The 18599-nt window shown below is 47.0% G+C and overlaps 1 protein-coding gene and 1 long non-coding RNA gene across 8 annotated transcripts in view; one reads left to right on the top strand and one right to left on the bottom strand.

Annotated features, from left to right (window-relative positions):
- The window catches only part of LOC307199377, a 103379-nt gene that overhangs the window by 51259 nt on the left and 33521 nt on the right, over positions 1-18599 (top strand). The window lies entirely within an intron of this gene.
- The window catches only part of SCN5A (sodium voltage-gated channel alpha subunit 5), a 222509-nt gene continuing 214863 nt past the window's right edge, over positions 10954-18599 (bottom strand). For all 7 annotated transcript variants that reach the window (XM_079996335.1, XM_079996336.1, XM_079996337.1 and 4 more), the window contains 4 exons: positions 18104-18245; positions 15526-15626; positions 13855-14125; positions 10954-13172 (listed from right to left, as the gene is read on the bottom strand). In XM_079996335.1, the coding sequence (XP_079852461.1) occupies positions 11947-13172; positions 13855-14125; positions 15526-15626; positions 18104-18245 (1740 nt within the window). In that variant the 3' untranslated portion in view covers positions 10954-11946. The remainder of the gene's footprint in view (positions 13173-13854; positions 14126-15525; positions 15627-18103; positions 18246-18599) is intronic.

Here is an 18599-nt window from a genome sequence, read left to right as displayed (position 1 = left end):
TAGCTAAGGGTGACGGGAGTTGTAGTCCATCAACATCTGGGGACCCACAGGTTGAGAAAGGCTGTGCTAGAGCATAAGGATCTCCCCACAGCAGTGATGGGAGAACATGCTGCCCTTCAGATACAGTGGTACCTCTGGATGCGAATGGGATCCATTCTGGATCCATTTGTGTGTGCGTGGGTCACGATTTGCTGCTTCTGCGCATGGCATCATTTTGAGCGTCTGCTCATGCACAAGCGGCGAAACCCAGAAGTAACGCATTCCATTACTTCCGGGTCACCGCGGAGTGTAACTTGAAAATGCTCAACCTGAAGTGACTTTAACCCGAGGTATGACTGTATTGCTGGACTGCAACTCCAAACATTCCCACCTGTTGCAGCCAGTGCTCAGGGATCACGAAAGTCGCAGTTCAGCAGCTGTTGGAAAGCCACAGGTTTCCCCTGGTTCATCAATTCAAATGGCAGGAACTTCCTTTAAGACTCGCTTGCCAAGATATGCAATGCACCATCTTTTGTCCAAGCAGCATGTGAACCATACAAAGAGGCACACCAGTCCAATCCTTAGCGATTAAAACAGGAGCACTGTTTGCCTCGGGGGTGGGGTGGGGTGGCAGAGGGCATTTGATTTGGATGTCTGGAGCCCCAGAGAGCTGCAGGGTCTTAGTCATGTGCATCCGCTGTGTACAGCTTGGGAGTGTGAACATTCCCTCCCAACACTTGCTCATTCTCTGGGCACCTGCCTGGCTTTGCTCAGATATGTGCCACCCAAGAGCAGCTGATTTTGTGACAGCTGCAAAGCAGAGGTCATGTGGGGTGCCCTGCATAGGACACTCCCTATATCGGAGCACCTCAGCAGTACATGCTAAGATTTTGTCCAGCAAGTTTTCTTTACGGGATTTGAAGTTCCAATCAGGTCTCGTGGTTGAAGTCAGGATCAGTTGGAAACCCCTTTCAAGGATTGGCATCTGCAGTAGGGCTGGGCAATATCTGGTTTTCAGCATCGTGATATATCATCAGCTAAGCATTGTGATGGGACGCGGGTGGCACTGTGGGTTAAACCACAGAGCCTAGGGCTTGCCGATCAGAAGGTTGGCGGTTTGAATCCCCGCAATGGGGTGAGCTCCCGTTGCTCGGTCCCTGCTCCTGTCAACCTAGCAGTTTGAAAGCACGCCAAAGTGCAAGTAGATAAATAGGTACCGCTCCGGCGGGAAGGTAAACGGCATTTCCGTGTGCTGCTCTGGTTCGCCAGAAGCGGCTTAGTCATGCTGGCCACATGACCTGGAAGCTGTACGCCGGCTCCCTCGGCCAATAAAACGAGATGAGCGCCACAACCCCAGAGTTGGTCATGACTGGACCTAATGGTCAGGGGTCCCTTTACCTTTACCTAAGCATTGTGATATATCAATACACCACAATGTCTGAAATAAGGATGAAGCTATGTAGAGGCATCGGGTGCCATCTTCAAAAACAGGCATAGGCAAACTCGGCCCTCCAGATGTTTTGGGACTACAACTCCCATCATCCCTGACCACTGGTCCTGTTAGCTAGGGATGGTGGGAGTTGTAGTCCCAAAACATCTGGAGGGCCGAGTTTGCCTATGCCTGTTCAAAAATCTAAAGGGCTGTGACATGGAAGATGGAGCGAGCTTGTTTTCTCCTGCTCCGAAGGCTAGGACATGAGCTTCAAGTTACAAGAAAGGAGATTCTGACTAAACATTAAGAAGAACTTTCTGGCAGTAAGAGCTGTTTGACAGTGGAACGAATTTTCTTGGAAGATGGTGGACTCTCTTTCCTTGGAGGTTTCAAAGCAGAGGTTGCCTGGCCATCTCTCTCAGATGCTTTAGTTGAGATTCCTGCATTGCTTGCATTCCTTGGGGTCCCTTCCAACTCTACGATTCTATGACGAATAATAATAATAATAATAATTTATTATTTGTACCCCGCCCATCTGGCTGGGTTTCCCCAGCCACTCTGGCGCCCACTTTGTTGGGCGGCTTCCAACAAAGATGAAAAATACACTAAAATGTCACATATTAAAAACTTCCCTGAACAGGGCTGCCTTCAGATGTCTTCTGAATGTCAGGTAGTTGTTTATCGCTTTGACATCTGATGGGAGGGCGTTCCACAGGGCGGGCGCCACTACCGAGAAGGCCCTCTGCCTGGTTCCCTGTAACTTGGCCTCTCGCAGTGAGGGAACCACCAGAAGACCCTTGGTGCTGGACCTCAGTGTCTGGGCAGAACGATGGGGGAGGAGACGATGCCAGGTCAGCATCAAAATCAATAAAATTCAGGGGTCATTTTTGTTGGTGGGGAAAAGCCCAGTCAGTAGACATCAAATGATCACCAGGGCTAACTGGCCAAGTTGGTCCTACTAGGGCCAGCTAGGAGACCTTAGTAGGGGTCCCAGAAAGGGTTTCTTCATAGAAGAGGAAAGGGAAAAGGGAATAGAGGATCAGGCTAATTCAAACTGAAGGCCAGGTGGAATAGCTCTGTCTTACAGGCCCTGTGGAAGGAGATCAAGTCCTGCAGGGCTCTGGTCTCCTGGGACCGAGCATTCCACCAGGTCGGAGCGGCCACTGAAAAAACCCTGGCCATTATGTACTGGAGACTTTCAAAACTTCTTGTAGGTGCCCCTCATCCCTGGTGTTCCTGTGTTCCTTTTCTCATTACGGACAGAAAGTTCCTTTCCCTTTGTGGCGACGGCATTGCGCTTCCCCCTGGCGTGTGTCTTGGCTGTCTTGCTCAGACAGGCAGCAGGATACTTGATCCATCAGATGTGCAGCTGGGCTCCAAAGAAAGAGCCTGCAGAAGTATGCAGCCCTGTGGAGCCACAAGGCCACCCCAGCCATGCTCAGCATGGCTGATGAGAAATGCCCAGGCGGGACAACTGCGGCTGTCGGTCAGCTTTCCGATAAGACCCCACAACACCCGCCCAGCCCCACCTGCTTATGCATTCCGCTGAGTTGAGCTGGGAGGATTCTTGTAAAGCAGGCAAGTGGCCCAGCATTCCTTCTGTGTACAAGGACCAAAGCAAATGAGCCAAGCTCCACACTTAGTTGGAGACAGGAAATGGGTCCCAGAAACAGTTTGCAACTCAACCAGCTGTTAAGCTGTGATAAAGGGGCTTGTCTCTGTGCATGTGCAGATGGCCTTTACCTCCATGGGAAGGCAAAACCCACTCACCTGCCGTCTGCTCAGGTGCGAAGCTGCGTCATGAGTGAAGTGGCCATTCACTGGGCGAAATGGCATTTTGTTTCAGAATGCAAAATTCATTTTTAGAATTATTATTTGAACCTTTTGCATTTCACCTTGGGCAAAGAACAGGGTTGTCCAGTACAGCACTTTTTAAAGTGTTCCTCACCCCACAAATCCCTCAACAGTGAGTTTTCAAAAGCAAATGCAAGCGGCAAGACCTGGCTTGACGAAATACCTTTATCCCTTACGTCCACAATTATTTTCAGATTTAAAATATCTTGGGACATGTTCTTGGGACGTTTCAGTCTTGTAAAATTAATTCCAGTACTCAATAGGGTGACAAATGGGTGGGGGGTGTACAGTATATGGAATTGCCCCCCCCATCTCTCTGGATTTCCAGAAAGAGACAGTCAAAAGGGGACAATCCATCTGTGATATTCTCTCTCTCTCTCTCTCTCTCTCTCTCTCTCTCTCTCTCTCTCTCTCTCTCTCTCCCTCTCTGGCAGAGGAGTTTGCATTTGTCCAAAAGCTTCCATTAGCTTTGCATTCCAGTTATAATCTGCCATCCCTAACATGGTAGCATCTGTTTCGGAGCCAGTATTATATAACCGCAATTGGCTTGCATTGGGATATGTTAAAATTGCGGGTGGGGGCAGGAGGGACATCTCCTGATTCCAAATGAGAGAGGAAGGGGGGGGGGGAGAGACGGTAGATGTCCCACGGTATGACTCTCACTGCTATCTGTTCTGGATTTTTATCACAAACCCTTTTTGTTCCGGGTTGCTTCTGCAGCACAGATAATGTTTTCAACTTTGCCTTGATTACATCGCAAAGCCCCCTTTGAAGAGGTCTCACTCTAATTTGGGGCATTAGCCACTGGCTACAAAGAACAAAAGTGAACATATGAAAATCGTGATGCATGATGATGATGATGATGATGATGATAATAAAACACCCTCGAACGACGAGACAGTGGGATTATTTGCAAAACACATCCTGCATGTCAGATCGGTCAGGAGGCTAAAAATATTTCTTTCTGTCTTTTTTCTTTTTTAAAGTGACTGGCAAATAGCATTAAAATGAGACGGACGGAAGCAGATAGAAGGGATTATGAAGCAGCTCACTTAGGATTGTGGAGTTCATTCCAGTGGCTGCTTTTTGCAAGCAGGCAGGAGGAGCCCATGCCTCTGATCACACCAGGGTTGCCAACTGGCTAGAAAAATACAGCTCAGCCAGCTCCTGTGTCTCTTAATGGCAGCTTGATCTGCGGCTGGGGAGGGAAATTAGGTCCATTTCAGTTCCTCTCAGCTTCTCATTTTTCCAACCTGAAGTTCAGTTCTGAACATTTCCATATCCGTTTGCATTTTTTTTAATTATTTATTTTTTAGCCTCATGAAATGAACCAGAATTTTAGTGGAAATTTATTATAGTTTATATCTTGTTGTGACTTATGTGGAACTTGTTCAATTTGATTGTGCATTTCTAAAATATTTTATTTCTGGTCATGAGAGAGAGGAGGATCTCTCTGTTGTGACGTCTCATTGGTGCAGTGCCCTCCCTAGGAAGATTCACTTGACACCAAACCTGATGTCCGTTTTGAGCCAGGAGAAAGACCTCTTTATTTGCCTAGGCCATCCATACAATCTGGTTTGAATGTTGCAACGTTTGTTTGCTTAACAGATTTGCTAGCACAGTTTTAACATTGGTTGTTTCAATGCTCTAGCTAACTGTTCAGTTGTAAACTGCAAATGGACATGTTCTCATTGTGAATTGGACTTTCTTTTACGATTGTCGTGTGCCCCCCGGGAGTTGTCAAACAAAGAGATTCCCAATACGCAAGTGAAAAGATGGGCACCGCTGCTGTTTTGGGCAGTACCTCATGTTTTTAGCGCAATGCAATGTTTAATCTAATATAAATTTATTGCCCAAAGAATAACCCCACCTTGAGATAAAGTGATGTAAAGGTAAAGGTAAAGGTACCCCTGCCCGTACGGGCCAATCTTGACAGACTCTGGGGTTGTGCGCCCATCTCACTTAAGAGGCCAGGGGCCAGCGCTGTCCGGAGACACTTCCGGGTCACGTGGCCAGCGTGACATCGCTGCTCTGGCCAGAGCCAGAGCCGCACACGGAAACGCCGTTTACCTTCCCGCTGGTAAGCGGTCCCTATTTATCTACTTGCACCCGGAGGTGCTTTCGAACTGCTAGGTTGGCAGGCGCTGGGACCGAGCAGCGGGAGCGCACCCCGCCGCAGGGATTCGAACCGCGACCTTTTGATCGGCAAGTCCTAGGCGCTGAGGCTTTAACCCACAGCGCCACCTGCGTCCCGACGATAAAGTGATGGGAAAGGCTTAATAACCTTGTGGTTGTGTACCGTTGGGCCACTACTAAAGACGTAGGAGCTGACCTGAAAAAGCAAAGAGGCAGCCTCCTCTAGGCCTTCCATGTCAACGTCCATCTCTACAGGGAGAGGGTAGCAAGCCCAGATAGAGGGCTTTGGGTTGCCCTGTCTATGCCCGAATTCAGCTATAAGAATATGACTGCAATGTGTCCTCTTCAACACTCAGAAATAAATAAGCCATTCGCCTTGCAGGCAGACCTGTCTGACTCATCAAGTAGATTAGCAAGGAGGCAAGTGCTTGGGACAAAAACCCTTACCTGTATCCGTGATGAGCCAAACCAGCCACTTGCTAGGAGAAGACCCAGGTCGTCTGTACAAATATGCGGATGAGTCACAGTAGCTGACTCAGATCTGCTGACAAAGTGCGTCCGGTGTGTGGCTTTTAAGCACAAAGACATTCAGGACTGGGGCATAGCTATAAAAGTGGGCCAGGTGACTGGGATCGGGGAGGGGGAAATTGCACCCTTCCTAATGGAAGGGGGTCTTTTATTTAGCCTGGTGTGTTACGTGTAGCATTTTTGCAGGGCAAGGACTACAGGCCATATCTCAAGAACTGGGTCTGCCTCTTTTACATGTGTTTGGTGGCCAAGCATGATGATGGCCCCACAGCGCATTGCAGAGGATGCTGGAACATGTTACGGAGGTGGAGGCATGTCTTCAGCATGGTTGCCAGACTGAGGGTGCCTGCAGACCGTCATTATTTTGCCGGAGAGATTCAAGCATGTAGCAAAAAGGTAAAGGTAAAGGTACCCCTGCCCGTCAGGGCCAGTCGTGACCGACTCTAGGGTTGCGCGCTCATCTCGCTCAAGAGGCCGGGAGCCGGCGCTGTCCAAAGACACTTCCGGGTCACGTGGCTAGCGTGACGAAGCTGCATCTGGCGAGCCAGCACCAGCACCGCACACGGAAATGCCGTTTACCTTCCCGCTAGAAAGCGGTCCCTATTTATCTACTTGCACTGAGGGGTGCTTTTGAACTGCTAGGTTGGCAGGAGCAGGGACCGAACGACAGGAGCTCACCCCGCCGCGGGGATTCGAACCGCCGACCTTTCGATCAGCAAGTCCTAGGCTCTGTGGTTTAACCCACAGCGCCACCCGCGTCCCTATAGCAAAAATGTAGGTTTTCACAAATAAAGTGGAGTAAAGCTCTCTCTGTTACTGTGACAAATCCACTTCGAAAATAAACAAAATAATTTTTTTTTACGGTTAAGAAAGTGGCAGGAAATGTGAGGGAATTATGAAGGATTTGTGGGAAGACGTATAAAACACCACAATGAAATCGGGATGAATGCTCGTTGTGTAACCTCCCTGTAAGCAAATCAGCACGAATGCGTACAATCTAATCGCTGTGTAAGCTTTGTGATATGAATGGGAAAGTCCAACCCAGTGAGAAATTGAAGCCTAAGAGGACCTCTGCACCTGGGTGAATATGCCAAGTACAAAGAGCATGGGAAAGAATGACCGTCCTTTCAAGCATGGCATTGATTCCACACACACTCCCGCAGCACTAGTCCAAGCCCAGGGCATGTGAAGTTACTTGAGCTCCTGGCTTGTCAGGCTGCAAAAATAGCTCACACTGAGGACCTGACAAAAGCTTACCTACTGCTCTGCAGTCCGGCACCTTCACTCGTCACCCTGGGGCTATCAGCACCGTTGGAGGATTATTATTATTTTGAGTTTGCTCTCTGCCAACGGCTGTTCGGTTTCCACAGCCTCACCCCCCCCCCATGCTCCTTATTTAACACATACACTATCTGACAGGTCACAAAACACAACCAGGGATTTGCGCCGAGCTTGTCGAGTCATGAGTTGTTCTGGCCTATCTCCGATGGAGAGCTTGGTTGCAACAATTTCTGGTTGTAGTTTCCCATTGCAAGAGTGCCCCCGAACACCTGTTGGTGGGAAACCCAGATGGGAGAGGGACCAGTCTTGTCTGGGGCCTTCCCATGGACACCAGGTTGACCACTGTAGGAGTCACAGTGCTGGAGTAGGTTGATATTTGGTCTGATCCTGCAGGCCCCTTCTTAGCTTCCTCATCACTGCTCTTGAAATATGTTCACAACTGCTTGCTTTTAAGGCTGCTGGTTTGAACTGGGACTATTGTTTTATCGCCCCTTTGGCTCTGTTGAGCAAGGGAAGATCAGACTCCTGAAATCTCGACAAGGCCCCAGCTCTGCATTGCTTCCTTCTTCCACAGCCCCACCTCCAGAAGTGGCAACTGGAGAGTAGGGGCCAGGGTGGGGGAGAGGGAATCCTTCACAAGCTCAGTTTAATGTGACCTAAAATTAATGGAAGTCTTTCTATAGATCATACCACACACTTCAGAGCAAGCTTTTTCAAGTGTAGCAATTAACCTCCCGATAAAAGGGTTACCTGAGAAGGATTCATTGATTCACCTTCTCTTAAGATGCAAGAGCCATAGCGGTCTGTATTTAGCTGCAGAAGACACAAAGGTATTGCCGCAGCTTTTGGGACAGCCAGGCCATTTAGCACCAGAAAAGCGTCCTCTTCTGAAGGTATCCAGTTCATAAAAAGGATGTAATCAAATCTCCATTTCCTGGATGCAAAACAGTGTCTGCGGTTCTGCGGTATCAGCTTATGATTAGCCAAAATATAAGTTTCACAGCCTTATTGGGAGCTGTGAAGTTTGTCTCACTTTCCTCAATATGGTTGTGTTGTGGGTTTTTTGCCCCAAAGTGCCAGAGTTCACAGGAGAAAGGGAGTGCATCATTTCATTGCCTAAACACCCATGAGGCCCCTTCCTCTCTTCCCAGTCAGTGCCATGAGTTGGATCACCGCAGGGGAAGTGATAGGGCCACCTGGTTGTCTAGGCAACAGGGCTGGTCCATTTTAGGATAAGTGTGGCAACTATCTCAGGCAGCTAATTTTGGGTGACATGAAAGGGTAGGACACTGTTAGTTCTTTAATTTATTATGACTGTGTTTTTACTGCCAGGGAATGGAAAGAGGTGCTTCTGGGATTGTTTGTCTCACTTGACTGTGCCTTGGCCTATGGGCACCAAGCACCTTGGCTTGGGGACTGGGGAAAGGCATCATTTGCTGTTCCACCTCAGGCAGCAAAGATGTCAGGCTCTCCTTCTCATCCAGTGCTATGGCTGTGACTCATTTATCCTGAAGGTGGCAAAGTTTGCAAACAGCTGCAGAAAAGGCAAATGAACGGCATACAGCAGTTTTTAGTAGTATTATTTTTTTACAGCAGGTATTTTGCGCCCTACTTATTGTAGCCTCTGTTACAATCCTGTTTTTGCAGTTGGACGATCTGAAACTGCCTTATGCTGAGTGGAACCCAATGACCCAATGTGGCCCAATTGTGCAGAGCCCCTATTCAGGTGTTGGAATTTAATAGATTATGTCTGAATAGGATGAGAGTGTTGGAGATACGTGCAAATGTGTATGTGAATCCGGTCTTGGGTGTTTGATTTTCGTTGTTGTGTATACTGTGTATATACGGACAATGACAATAAATTTATCTAATTTCACACTGGATGGGCTGTTGCAGAATGCAACCATGTTGGGAGCAGGGCTAAAAGTGTGGTCCTGTGTCTTTGTTGAAATGGCAAGGCCCTACATGAGTCATGCATGAATAGGGCTCACGAATATGTGTTTTGAACAGCAAATGATGTTTTGTTTTCTGTGCTACAGAATGCCTCTCCCAGTATTAGCCTGCCAGGTTCTAGGAGACCCTTTGTCTTGTAGGTCTGGAGGAAACGCTTTGAGTTGTGACATCAAGGCTGGATTAAGCAAAATAAGCACATGCTTATGGCATCAAGGGAAGGGGGGCACCGCATAAATTTCCCATTGTTGGATTTTTCAAATTACTGGCCACATTCATTTTCTCTGTTCGAGTATATTAAAAATCCCAACAGAACAACTGTGTAACAAAGCAGGATGGATGCCTTATCTCTACTAAGTATAGAAGCAGATGTGTTATGTAAGATTAGTTTTGAGGATCTGATCAAAAACTTTGCAATCAGGAAAAGTAGATTTTTTAAAAAAATAACTAAAGTGGAAGTACAGAAAATGAAACATCATTTTCCATCGTACTGTAGGTTTTGTTTCATTTTAAAAAGAACAATTTATGTTAAAGGTAAAGGGACCCCTGACCATTAGGTCCAGTCGTGGCTGACTCTGGGGTTGCGGCGCTAATCTCGCTTTATTGGCCGAGGGAGCGGGCATAGAGCTTCCGGGTCATGTGGCCAGCATGAGTAAGCAGCTTCTGGTGAAGCAGAGCAGCACACGGAAACGCCGTTGACCTTCCCGCCGGAGCGGTACCTATTTATCTACTTGCACTTTAACGTGCTTTTGAACTGCTAGGTTGGCAGGAGCAGGGACCGAGCAACGAGAGCTCACCCCGTCGCAGGGATTCAAACCGCCAACCTTCTGATCGGCAAGCCCTAGGCTCTGTGGTTTAACCCACAGCGCCACCCTAACAATTTATGTTACAGGTTATTATTATATATATTTGAATTAGATGTATGTGATGGCAACAAAACGTTTGCTTTGGGCTCTAAAGGTCTTAATCCAGTTCTGGGCAACATAAGACAGGGCCTCCTCTGTGGTGGCGCCTCAGTTAAGGAATTAAGGCAATGTTTAGTACTGGAGTTTTTGCCAGGGATGATGGGAATTATAGTCCAACATCTGGAGAGCCATAGCTCCCCTGTCCCAGCTGTGAATGTTCTTATCCTTGATTAATTGTTCTAATCTTTTTCACAAAGTCATCACAATTACATAACTGCATGCTATATTTAGAAGCACTTGGTTCATTTCAGACAAGATGGAGAAGCACAAGAAGCAGGCAGCATCAGACACCCAGTTGAGCACCCAGTTATCACACCACATATCACCATGTCTAGAATGAACCGGAGTGATCAAATTTCAGAGGAGTGGGCGGAGGGCAGGGATCAGCCTTATAATTAGGTGTTTTGCCCTCAAAATTGCCAGATGTCGTTTCGTTACACTCGGGGGAATCTCATATGGTACTTCCTTAACGTGGGGAGAGCCTGCCTCTGTTGCGCCGTTGAGGAACCCTTTGTTTAACCTCCTTAGGCAATTCTCCTCTTATGCTGTCAATAGCAGTTCTTCCACATCACTTAACCAGTCTGGTCTCATAAAAACAACACTATTTAATGCTGATGAACTTGAAGCTTGTTCAGCTTGAAACGGAATTATCGGTGAAAACAGATCCCAGCAGCCGATCACTTTGACAGCATCTGGGCCACATGGTGCTGCGTTTTTTTTGGGGGGGGGGGCGAGGGGGACAACTTTCGAAAGCCAGGAGCCTTTTTTATATATATAGAAAAGGAGTCGGAGCAGATCCCTTGCTGGAAGCAAAGCAGATTCTTGAAGCATGGTAAAAAAATAGTGCTTTTATTGGCAGGTTTACAAGCAGAATCCATTAGTGTCTAATATCCTGCAGGATAGAACAAAAATAAAAATAAAATGCAACCCATGTCTTGCTTAATCTGACGTCACTTCCTTCCTTCTGTGCTCCCTTGGTTATCAACTGCCAGGAAGCGGCCGATGATTCCAGGCGGGTGTCTCTGTGGTAATACAAGGTTAGAAATGTTGCTGACTCAGTATTTTGCCTTGCAACCTAATTTTCTCGGCAAGCAACTCCCGTCATTTTTTTTTTTGGGGGGGGGGGGGCGGCATCTCTGGTTCCTAGTTCATCACGTAGAGCGTTAGCATCATCCATCTCCGTGGAAAAGGAGACAATTTTATATTTATATATATTTATATTTATATATATTTTAAGTAAAAAAATATCAAATATAATAAATTTATGAAAGACCATTCACAACATATACAATAAGTGTTACATTGCTGCTACGGGAGCTACGTGATTCCTCCGCCCATTTCTCTCTCTCTCTCTCTCTCTCTCTCTTTCTCTCTTCCTCTTCGCCCTCTCTTATTATAGAATGCAAGGTCATACATTGCCGTAAGTAAACGCACTAATATAAGTAAGACCTTAAAATGAAAAGTATGCGGTCAGGTTTTTATCTGTGTATAGTTATAAAGTACTTACTGTGTTACAGTCTAGCGTCTCCATAAACACACCACTGCTAGGACAGCCCCAGGACCTTGTGCTGGAACCCCCCGGCCCCCTCCCCAGCCCCTCCCTGTGCATATAGAAATATAAACATTGAGCAAAGTTGGAAAGAGAAGGGTCAAAGGTTAGACGTCTGCCAACGCCTTGACGTACCCTGGTTCAGGGCTGACCTCCCTTCCTGCGTCCTTTGCAACTAATGTTTAACAAGGCTGCTTCAACTGTTGTGTGGTTACATTCTGTAAACAATATTCTTAAAGTGTCCTAAATGAAAAACTCAATATATATATTTTTTAAACCATTGACTCTTTGTCTCTGTCGGGCGACAGCTGATCGTCTAGATGCTCGTCGCTTTTGCTAGAGTCGGTCAACCTTAGCTGGAAGTTGTCGCTGGTGCCCCTGGTGACGCTGTCGTAGGAAGGAGGGAAGGAGGTGGTGGACAGAGTTTCTGACTTGTTTATCGGCCTCCCGTAGTTCTCGCTCATCATGAACGCGATGAGGCCTTCCCTCTCGGGAGCGTCCTCCCCTAGGTGGCAGGCTTTTTGGCGGTATAGGAAGGAGGCCTGCTTGAGGGAGCGTTGGAAGAGATGGCTCCTGTAGGCTCTCTGAATGACGATGGCAGAAATTTCTTCCTGTTTCCGCCTGAGCGTGGTTGTGATGGGTTCGTAAGAAATCTTCGAGGGGTTGGCAGCCATGAATTTCTCCTCCATCTGTATCTTGAGGGCGTCCATCTCCCCAGACTCCCCCAGCACTCTTTTGGTGAAAGCAAACAAAATATCTAAGCAATGGATCCTGTCCCCACTCACCATGGGCAGGTCCATAGCTATAAGCTTGATCTTATTTGGTTTCGCAATGCGTAAAGGTTCTGACAGAGCGTCCGCGAAGTTGGAAAGCGCGGCGTACTCAATAAACTGAGTGGCTTCGGGGTCAAATTTCTCCCATATTTCATAAAACATATCAAAGTCGTCCTCGCTTAGAGGCTCTGTGCTCTCTTCAGTAGCGACACTGAAGTTCTCTAAAATAATAGCTATGTACATGTTTACAACAATGAGAAAGGATATAATGATATAAGTAACAAAGAACAGAATTCCCACTGCGGGGCTGCCACAGTTTCCCCTCGAGCCATTTGTATTGATATGGCTTGGATCACAATATGGCGGCCCGGTGTTCAAAATGGGGCTGAGAAGACCATCCCAGCCGGCGGATGTAGTGATTTGGAAGAGACAGAGCATGCTGTTGGGAAACGTCTGGAAGTTGAACATGTCGTCGATCCCGTGCTCTTGCTTAACGTAGGCAAAGTTGGCCATGCCGAAAATGGCGTAAATGAACATGACCAGGAAAAGCAGGAGGCCGATGTTGAACAACGCAGGGAGGGACATCATTAAGGCAAAGAGAAGAGTTCGGATTCCTTTGGCCCCTCTTATAAGTCTCAGGATCCGGCCAATCCGAGCCAAGCGAATGACTCTGAAGAGGGTAGGGGAGAAGAAGTATTTCTGGATGATGTCAGAAAGTACAGAGCCTTGGGGGGAAAGGGAATAACCAGTTAGTGAACTAGCAAAGGTTATGGCGTTTTGGTTGAAAGTAGCATCTCTAGCATGGGACATCCCTGCTGAAGCTCAACTGAGTATGCAAGTAAGGATCCGCACAGAGCTCAGTTGAGCTCTTGCATCCCTTTTTTCCTTCCTTTGGGGGGGGGCCTTGATACACACATGCAGGGGCATCTCATCACGTTGGCCTTTGGATACCAGGAGGCTTGTTCATAAACCCAAGAAGAGTTCTGCTGGATCAGACCAAGGGTCTATTTAAGCCAGCACCCTCCTTCCTACAGTAGCCAGGCCATAAGCAGGGCATAAGCATAGCCCTCTCCCACTGTTCTTTCCCAGCATACTGCTTCTGATCCTGGAGGCAGCGTATAGCCAGCATGACTAATAGCTCATGGCTCCCTTACATTCATCCTGTTGAGATCTAAAACACTGCGGAGGAAACCAACAGCACAGGTGGGCCTTCTGCATCATGGGTTCAGCCCAGAGGCCATGTGCTGCAGACACACTGGAGTAGGCCAAAGACGAGTCAGCATGCTCCAGTGTGTCACTGCTCCCAAGAAATATTCACATGTGGTTTACCCCTGAAGCCAATCAGGCCACGTGGATCTAGGCAAATCCACCACTCCAAATTCTGTATCTGTTGAGGGTTTGACTTACCCACTATTGATAGAATTACGACGACAAAATCAAAAATGTTCCACCCGTTGGTGAAATAGTAGTGCCGCAGAGCCACCATTTTCAATATGCACTCTGCAGTGAAGATGGCAACAAAGACCATGTTGATTTTGTAAAGGATGTTCACTTTTTCTGGGCTCTGGTCGTCAGTTTCCACCATCATGGTGACCATGTTGAGGCAGATGAGGAGCATGATGCAGACGTCAAAGGCTTGATTCAAGACGGCATCAAAAATGAAGCCTTGATACTTGTTCTGGAAGATATTAGAAAGACACGTTAGATCAGTGGTTCCCAAAATGGGTGGTATGGCTTGGTGGGGGTGGGGGTTACCTAGGGGGTTACCAAGAGATAAGGGAGTGGCGGGGGGGGGGGCAGGCGGTGCTGAAGGTACAACTGACTATCAGACTTCGAAAAGCTAGTATCCCTGAATCAAGCTCATCAGTTGAACTGAATAGTTTTGATTGGATTTTGATACTGTTTTGAATTTTATTGTGTCATTATTAGTGAGTCGTGCAAACCACTACTCTGAATAATGCTTTTTTACGGGGTACGGGGCACTGGGGATGAGCTTATGCAAACTACTGCAATAGATCAAAGCAGCCAACTCAGATAGTGCCATATGTTTGCACCTATTTGGGCCTGAAATGGAACTTTTATGCAGTTTGGGTGTTCAGCAGTGGCCGGCAGGGAGGGGCACCTATGCACACAGTGGTGGGCTCCTGACAACAGTATAACTGGCAGGTCTAGGGACTGTGCAGGGTCAGGGTTGAGTGGCAGCGACATCAGGCAGTTCAGGAGCCCTGGTGGAGCCAGTTCAGCGTTACTGCTGGTGTTCCTTCCCCACCCGCTCTCTGTTCTGGTACATGGTAGTTGTGCCCCTGCCAGGAGGCCAGGTCTGCAGCACCACCCCTCCTTGTCACCAGCTCCTGTTAAGTGTTCACACTTGCACAGCACCATTTGAAAGTGTGGCAGTGGTCAGGAGGACTGTGGTCCTAGCAGCTGCCTCAAATATTTGTTGGTTGAAGCAGTTGTTGGCCCCAGAGGTGGCAAGTCACAGGGTGGACAACCCTACCATGCAATTTGATGATGATGATGATGATGATACCAATACCCCACCCGTCTGGCTGGGCCTTCCCTGTCACTCTGGGTGGCCCACAGCACATATAAAACATGCAACATTAAAAACTTCCCAGTACAGGGCAGCCTTCAGATGTCTTCTAAAAGTCAGATAGTTGTTTATTTCCTTGACATCTGGTGGGAGGGCGCCACCACTGAGAAGGCCCTCTGCCTGGTTCCCTGTAACTTCACTTCTTGCAGTGGGGGAACCACCAGAAGACCTTCAGAGGGGGTCTGTGTTGGTCCAAAGCATTATTTGGAATGGAAGAATAGCATCATGTTTTTGGGTGACAGAGTGCCCTATCCCAAACACTTTCCATTCAAGTCAATGGGAAAACTCCAAAATATTTTAATAGAGCTCAATTTACAAACTTTTTTTTCCCCTGATTTGTGCTATAAACCTCTCTAGAAATATGACAGAATGCTTGTGTAAAAATATGTGTAATATATAAATAACAACAATGGATACGATTCTGGTGGATATTTTTTTGAAGGGGTCAGTTGGTATCAACTAAAGAAATCCACAGAATGCCTCACCACTGGCCGTGGGATGGGTTTTTGGGGTTTCTTGGATCCCAGTTTTTTCATGGCATTGTAATATTTTTTCTGTTCCTCCGTCATAAAGATGTCTTGTCCACCTAAGTATAGGGAGATAAAACTAACATTAATTTGGATGACAGAAATGGCTGTTTGTGGAAAGCAAAACCTTTTTTAATGACTGAAGGTCTCCATTTCCTTCCCTTCCTTCCCCTCCATTCTTGGTAGCAATCATTAAGCTATCTAATTATATCTCAGTAAGAATTAAAACTGTGCGTAGGTATCCTGAAGAAAGTTTGTTAATCATTTTTACTGAGATATTGATCCTACCAAAATTCAACAGCTCCATGGAATTGGAAGAAGTGCTGTCTGCCTTATCAGTTATCAGCCAGCGGATGACCATGAAATTCCACGAGAAATATCACCAGAGGGGTTAGCCTGTGACTAAATCGCACTTCCCAGAGCAATACATAAACTCAAGCACAGCTCTCCTTCAAGAAACTTCTCTAAATTTTGAAATGCAGTTCTCCAGCCCCAAAAATGGGTGTATGAGAAGGAAGTGCACATAAAAATGCACATTATTGGTGAAAATAATACACAAAAACGCATTGTATTAAGGGAAATATTGCCGTAAGGCTAAATTGAATACAAAATATGCACATTAGGAGATTGTTGCTGGCATCTATCTGGCAAGAGAAAATGGTTTGCGCCTCTGGGGTGAAGTCAAACTGCTGCATCAGCAGCACTGAAGAGGCTGCTCTGAAGCACAAGCCTAGGCTGTGTGTATGGAGGACCTGGGCTGCCCAGGTGACCAGACCCCCCTCTCGGCCGTGTTGGTGTGGTCCAAAGGAAAGCAGAGCAAGACGTTTGACACCAGCTAGGCTGTAGGAAATGCCAGAAGGAGATATAGAAGACGCCATCTAAGCATCTTAGGGACTCCACTCTGGATTTGTACAGTGGTGCCCCGCAAGACGAATGCCTCGCAAGACGGAAAACCCGCTAGACGAAAGGGTTTTCCGTTTTGGAGGTGCTTCGCAAAACGAATTTCCTATGGGCTTGCTTCGCAAGACGAAAATGTCTTACGAGTTCCTGCAGGTTTTTTCCCCTTCCCCCCTTTTTCTAAGCCGCTAAGCCGCTTCTAAGCTGATCCGCTAAGCCGCTAAGCCGCTTAACAGCTGATCCGCTAAGCCGCTTCTCAGCTGATCCGCTAAGCCGCTAATCCGCTGATCCACTAATGGGCTTGCTTCGCAAGACCAAAAAACCGCAAGACGAAGAGACTGGCGGAACGGATTCTTTTCGTCTTGCGAGGCACCACTGTAGAATGTTTACTCCTTAGCCTTTTCTTCTCCTGAATACATCCCACAAGGCAGAAGAGGTTTAAGATAAGGGTTTTTCTTCTCTAAGTGCAGGGTAGGGACCGCAGAAGGAAGGATGTGTCCCCCACCAGACCTACTACCCCTCCCCTAACACCCCATACGCCCCACATTAGGAGAAATGAATGGTAAAATGCTGATGAATTTTCATGAGGACTTGACGGGGGCGGTATGGAAATTGCAAACATATGGGAAATTTGGTGAACTGCATGTTAGACTGGAAAACAGAAAGGGAGAGAAACCAAAACTGACAGATTCATCCCTCCATCCTAAGATGAGGAACTGATACGGATTATTGGGCCAGCATTTTTCAGAACCAGATTAGAATTCATTGTTTCTCAGCAGTGATTTATTTATTGCATTTTTATGCCACCTGTTCCCCAAGGAGCTCAGGGTAGTATGGCTTGGACTATGTACTGGCCACAAGATTTCCATGTTTATTTCAATTCTGGAATAGCTACATACAAATAGCTGAGTGCTTGATTGCATTTCCTCCATCCTTTCATTGTTACCGTTTTGCACAATGGAAGTAATTATATAACCTCTTTCCTTTCCTTTTTTTGTGGTCCTCTTTGGTCATTTGTGCAAACTTCAGGAGATACTGCTCACTGACTTTGTCTTTTCCCTTCTGAGTATTTTGTTCGGGAATAGGTGCATCACAACATACTGACCAGCAGTTGAATGAAAACAGGTGACAGGGAGAAGCCCACAGCTCAGTGGCAGAACACTTGCATTGGACACAGAAGGTGCCCTCAGGTTCAATCTCTGGTATCTCTAGCTAGAAGGATCAAGGAGAAGAAGGAGACTCTGGAGAGCCATGGCTGGTTGAAGTAGACCATCATGGGCTGGATGGACAACTACTCTGGCCTCTAAGAATTAACCAAATCACAAGGGGGTGGGGAACCCTACCCAATCACTGTCCTGGCAGTCTTGTACCATTGCTCACTCAGGTCCTGCTTTCAGGCTTCTCATAATGGGCATCTGGTTGGCCAATGTAAGAAGGGGATGTTGGACTAGATGGGTCATTGGCCTGCCCCAGCTGCAGGGCTCTTGTGTCTTTCAGGCGGAGGTCTACCTGCTACCTGATGCTTCCAACTAGAGATGGCAGGGATTGGATATTGGGCAAAGTCTGTGGTCCACCACTGAGCTATGGACATCCCTGTCCCCTTCCACAACTCACGGCTGCCTGGTCGACAAGGTGTTACTTATCTTTTTCTTTTGCTGGTTGAAATTGTCAATGATAACACCGATGAAGAGATTCAGAGTGAAGAAGGAGCCAAAGATGATAAAGATCACAAAGTAGAGGTACATGTACAAGTTATATTCCCAGACGGGCTGCTCCTCACGCTGCAAAAAAAAAAAAAAAAAAAAAAAAAGCAACATGGAGAAAACAAAGAAAGGGTGATGAATGTCCACTGGCATCCTAAACTAAAACCAAGGTGTGTGTTTCCTCCTTTGAAATGCACAACGCATTCTATGCAGCTCAGAGAAATTATTTGGCTTCTAGGTGGATACCAAGCCTCACCTACTGCATAGCCTACGACATCTGAAAAGAATTCCTTAAAAAACTTATTTTCAGATGACAGTATTTCCTCATCATGAATGTCTCGACCTTCAGTTGGCAGTTGGTGGAGGGCCTGAGCCAGTGGGCACTACTATCTCCACATGATGAGTGTATGCACATTTGTTTTGTGAACTGAG

The sequence above is a fragment of the Podarcis cretensis genome, assembly GCF_951804945.1.
Source record: "Podarcis cretensis genome assembly, chromosome: 12".
Lineage (NCBI taxonomy): Eukaryota > Metazoa > Chordata > Lepidosauria > Squamata > Lacertidae > Podarcis > Podarcis cretensis.
This window is presented reverse-complemented; position numbering and strand designations above follow the sequence as displayed.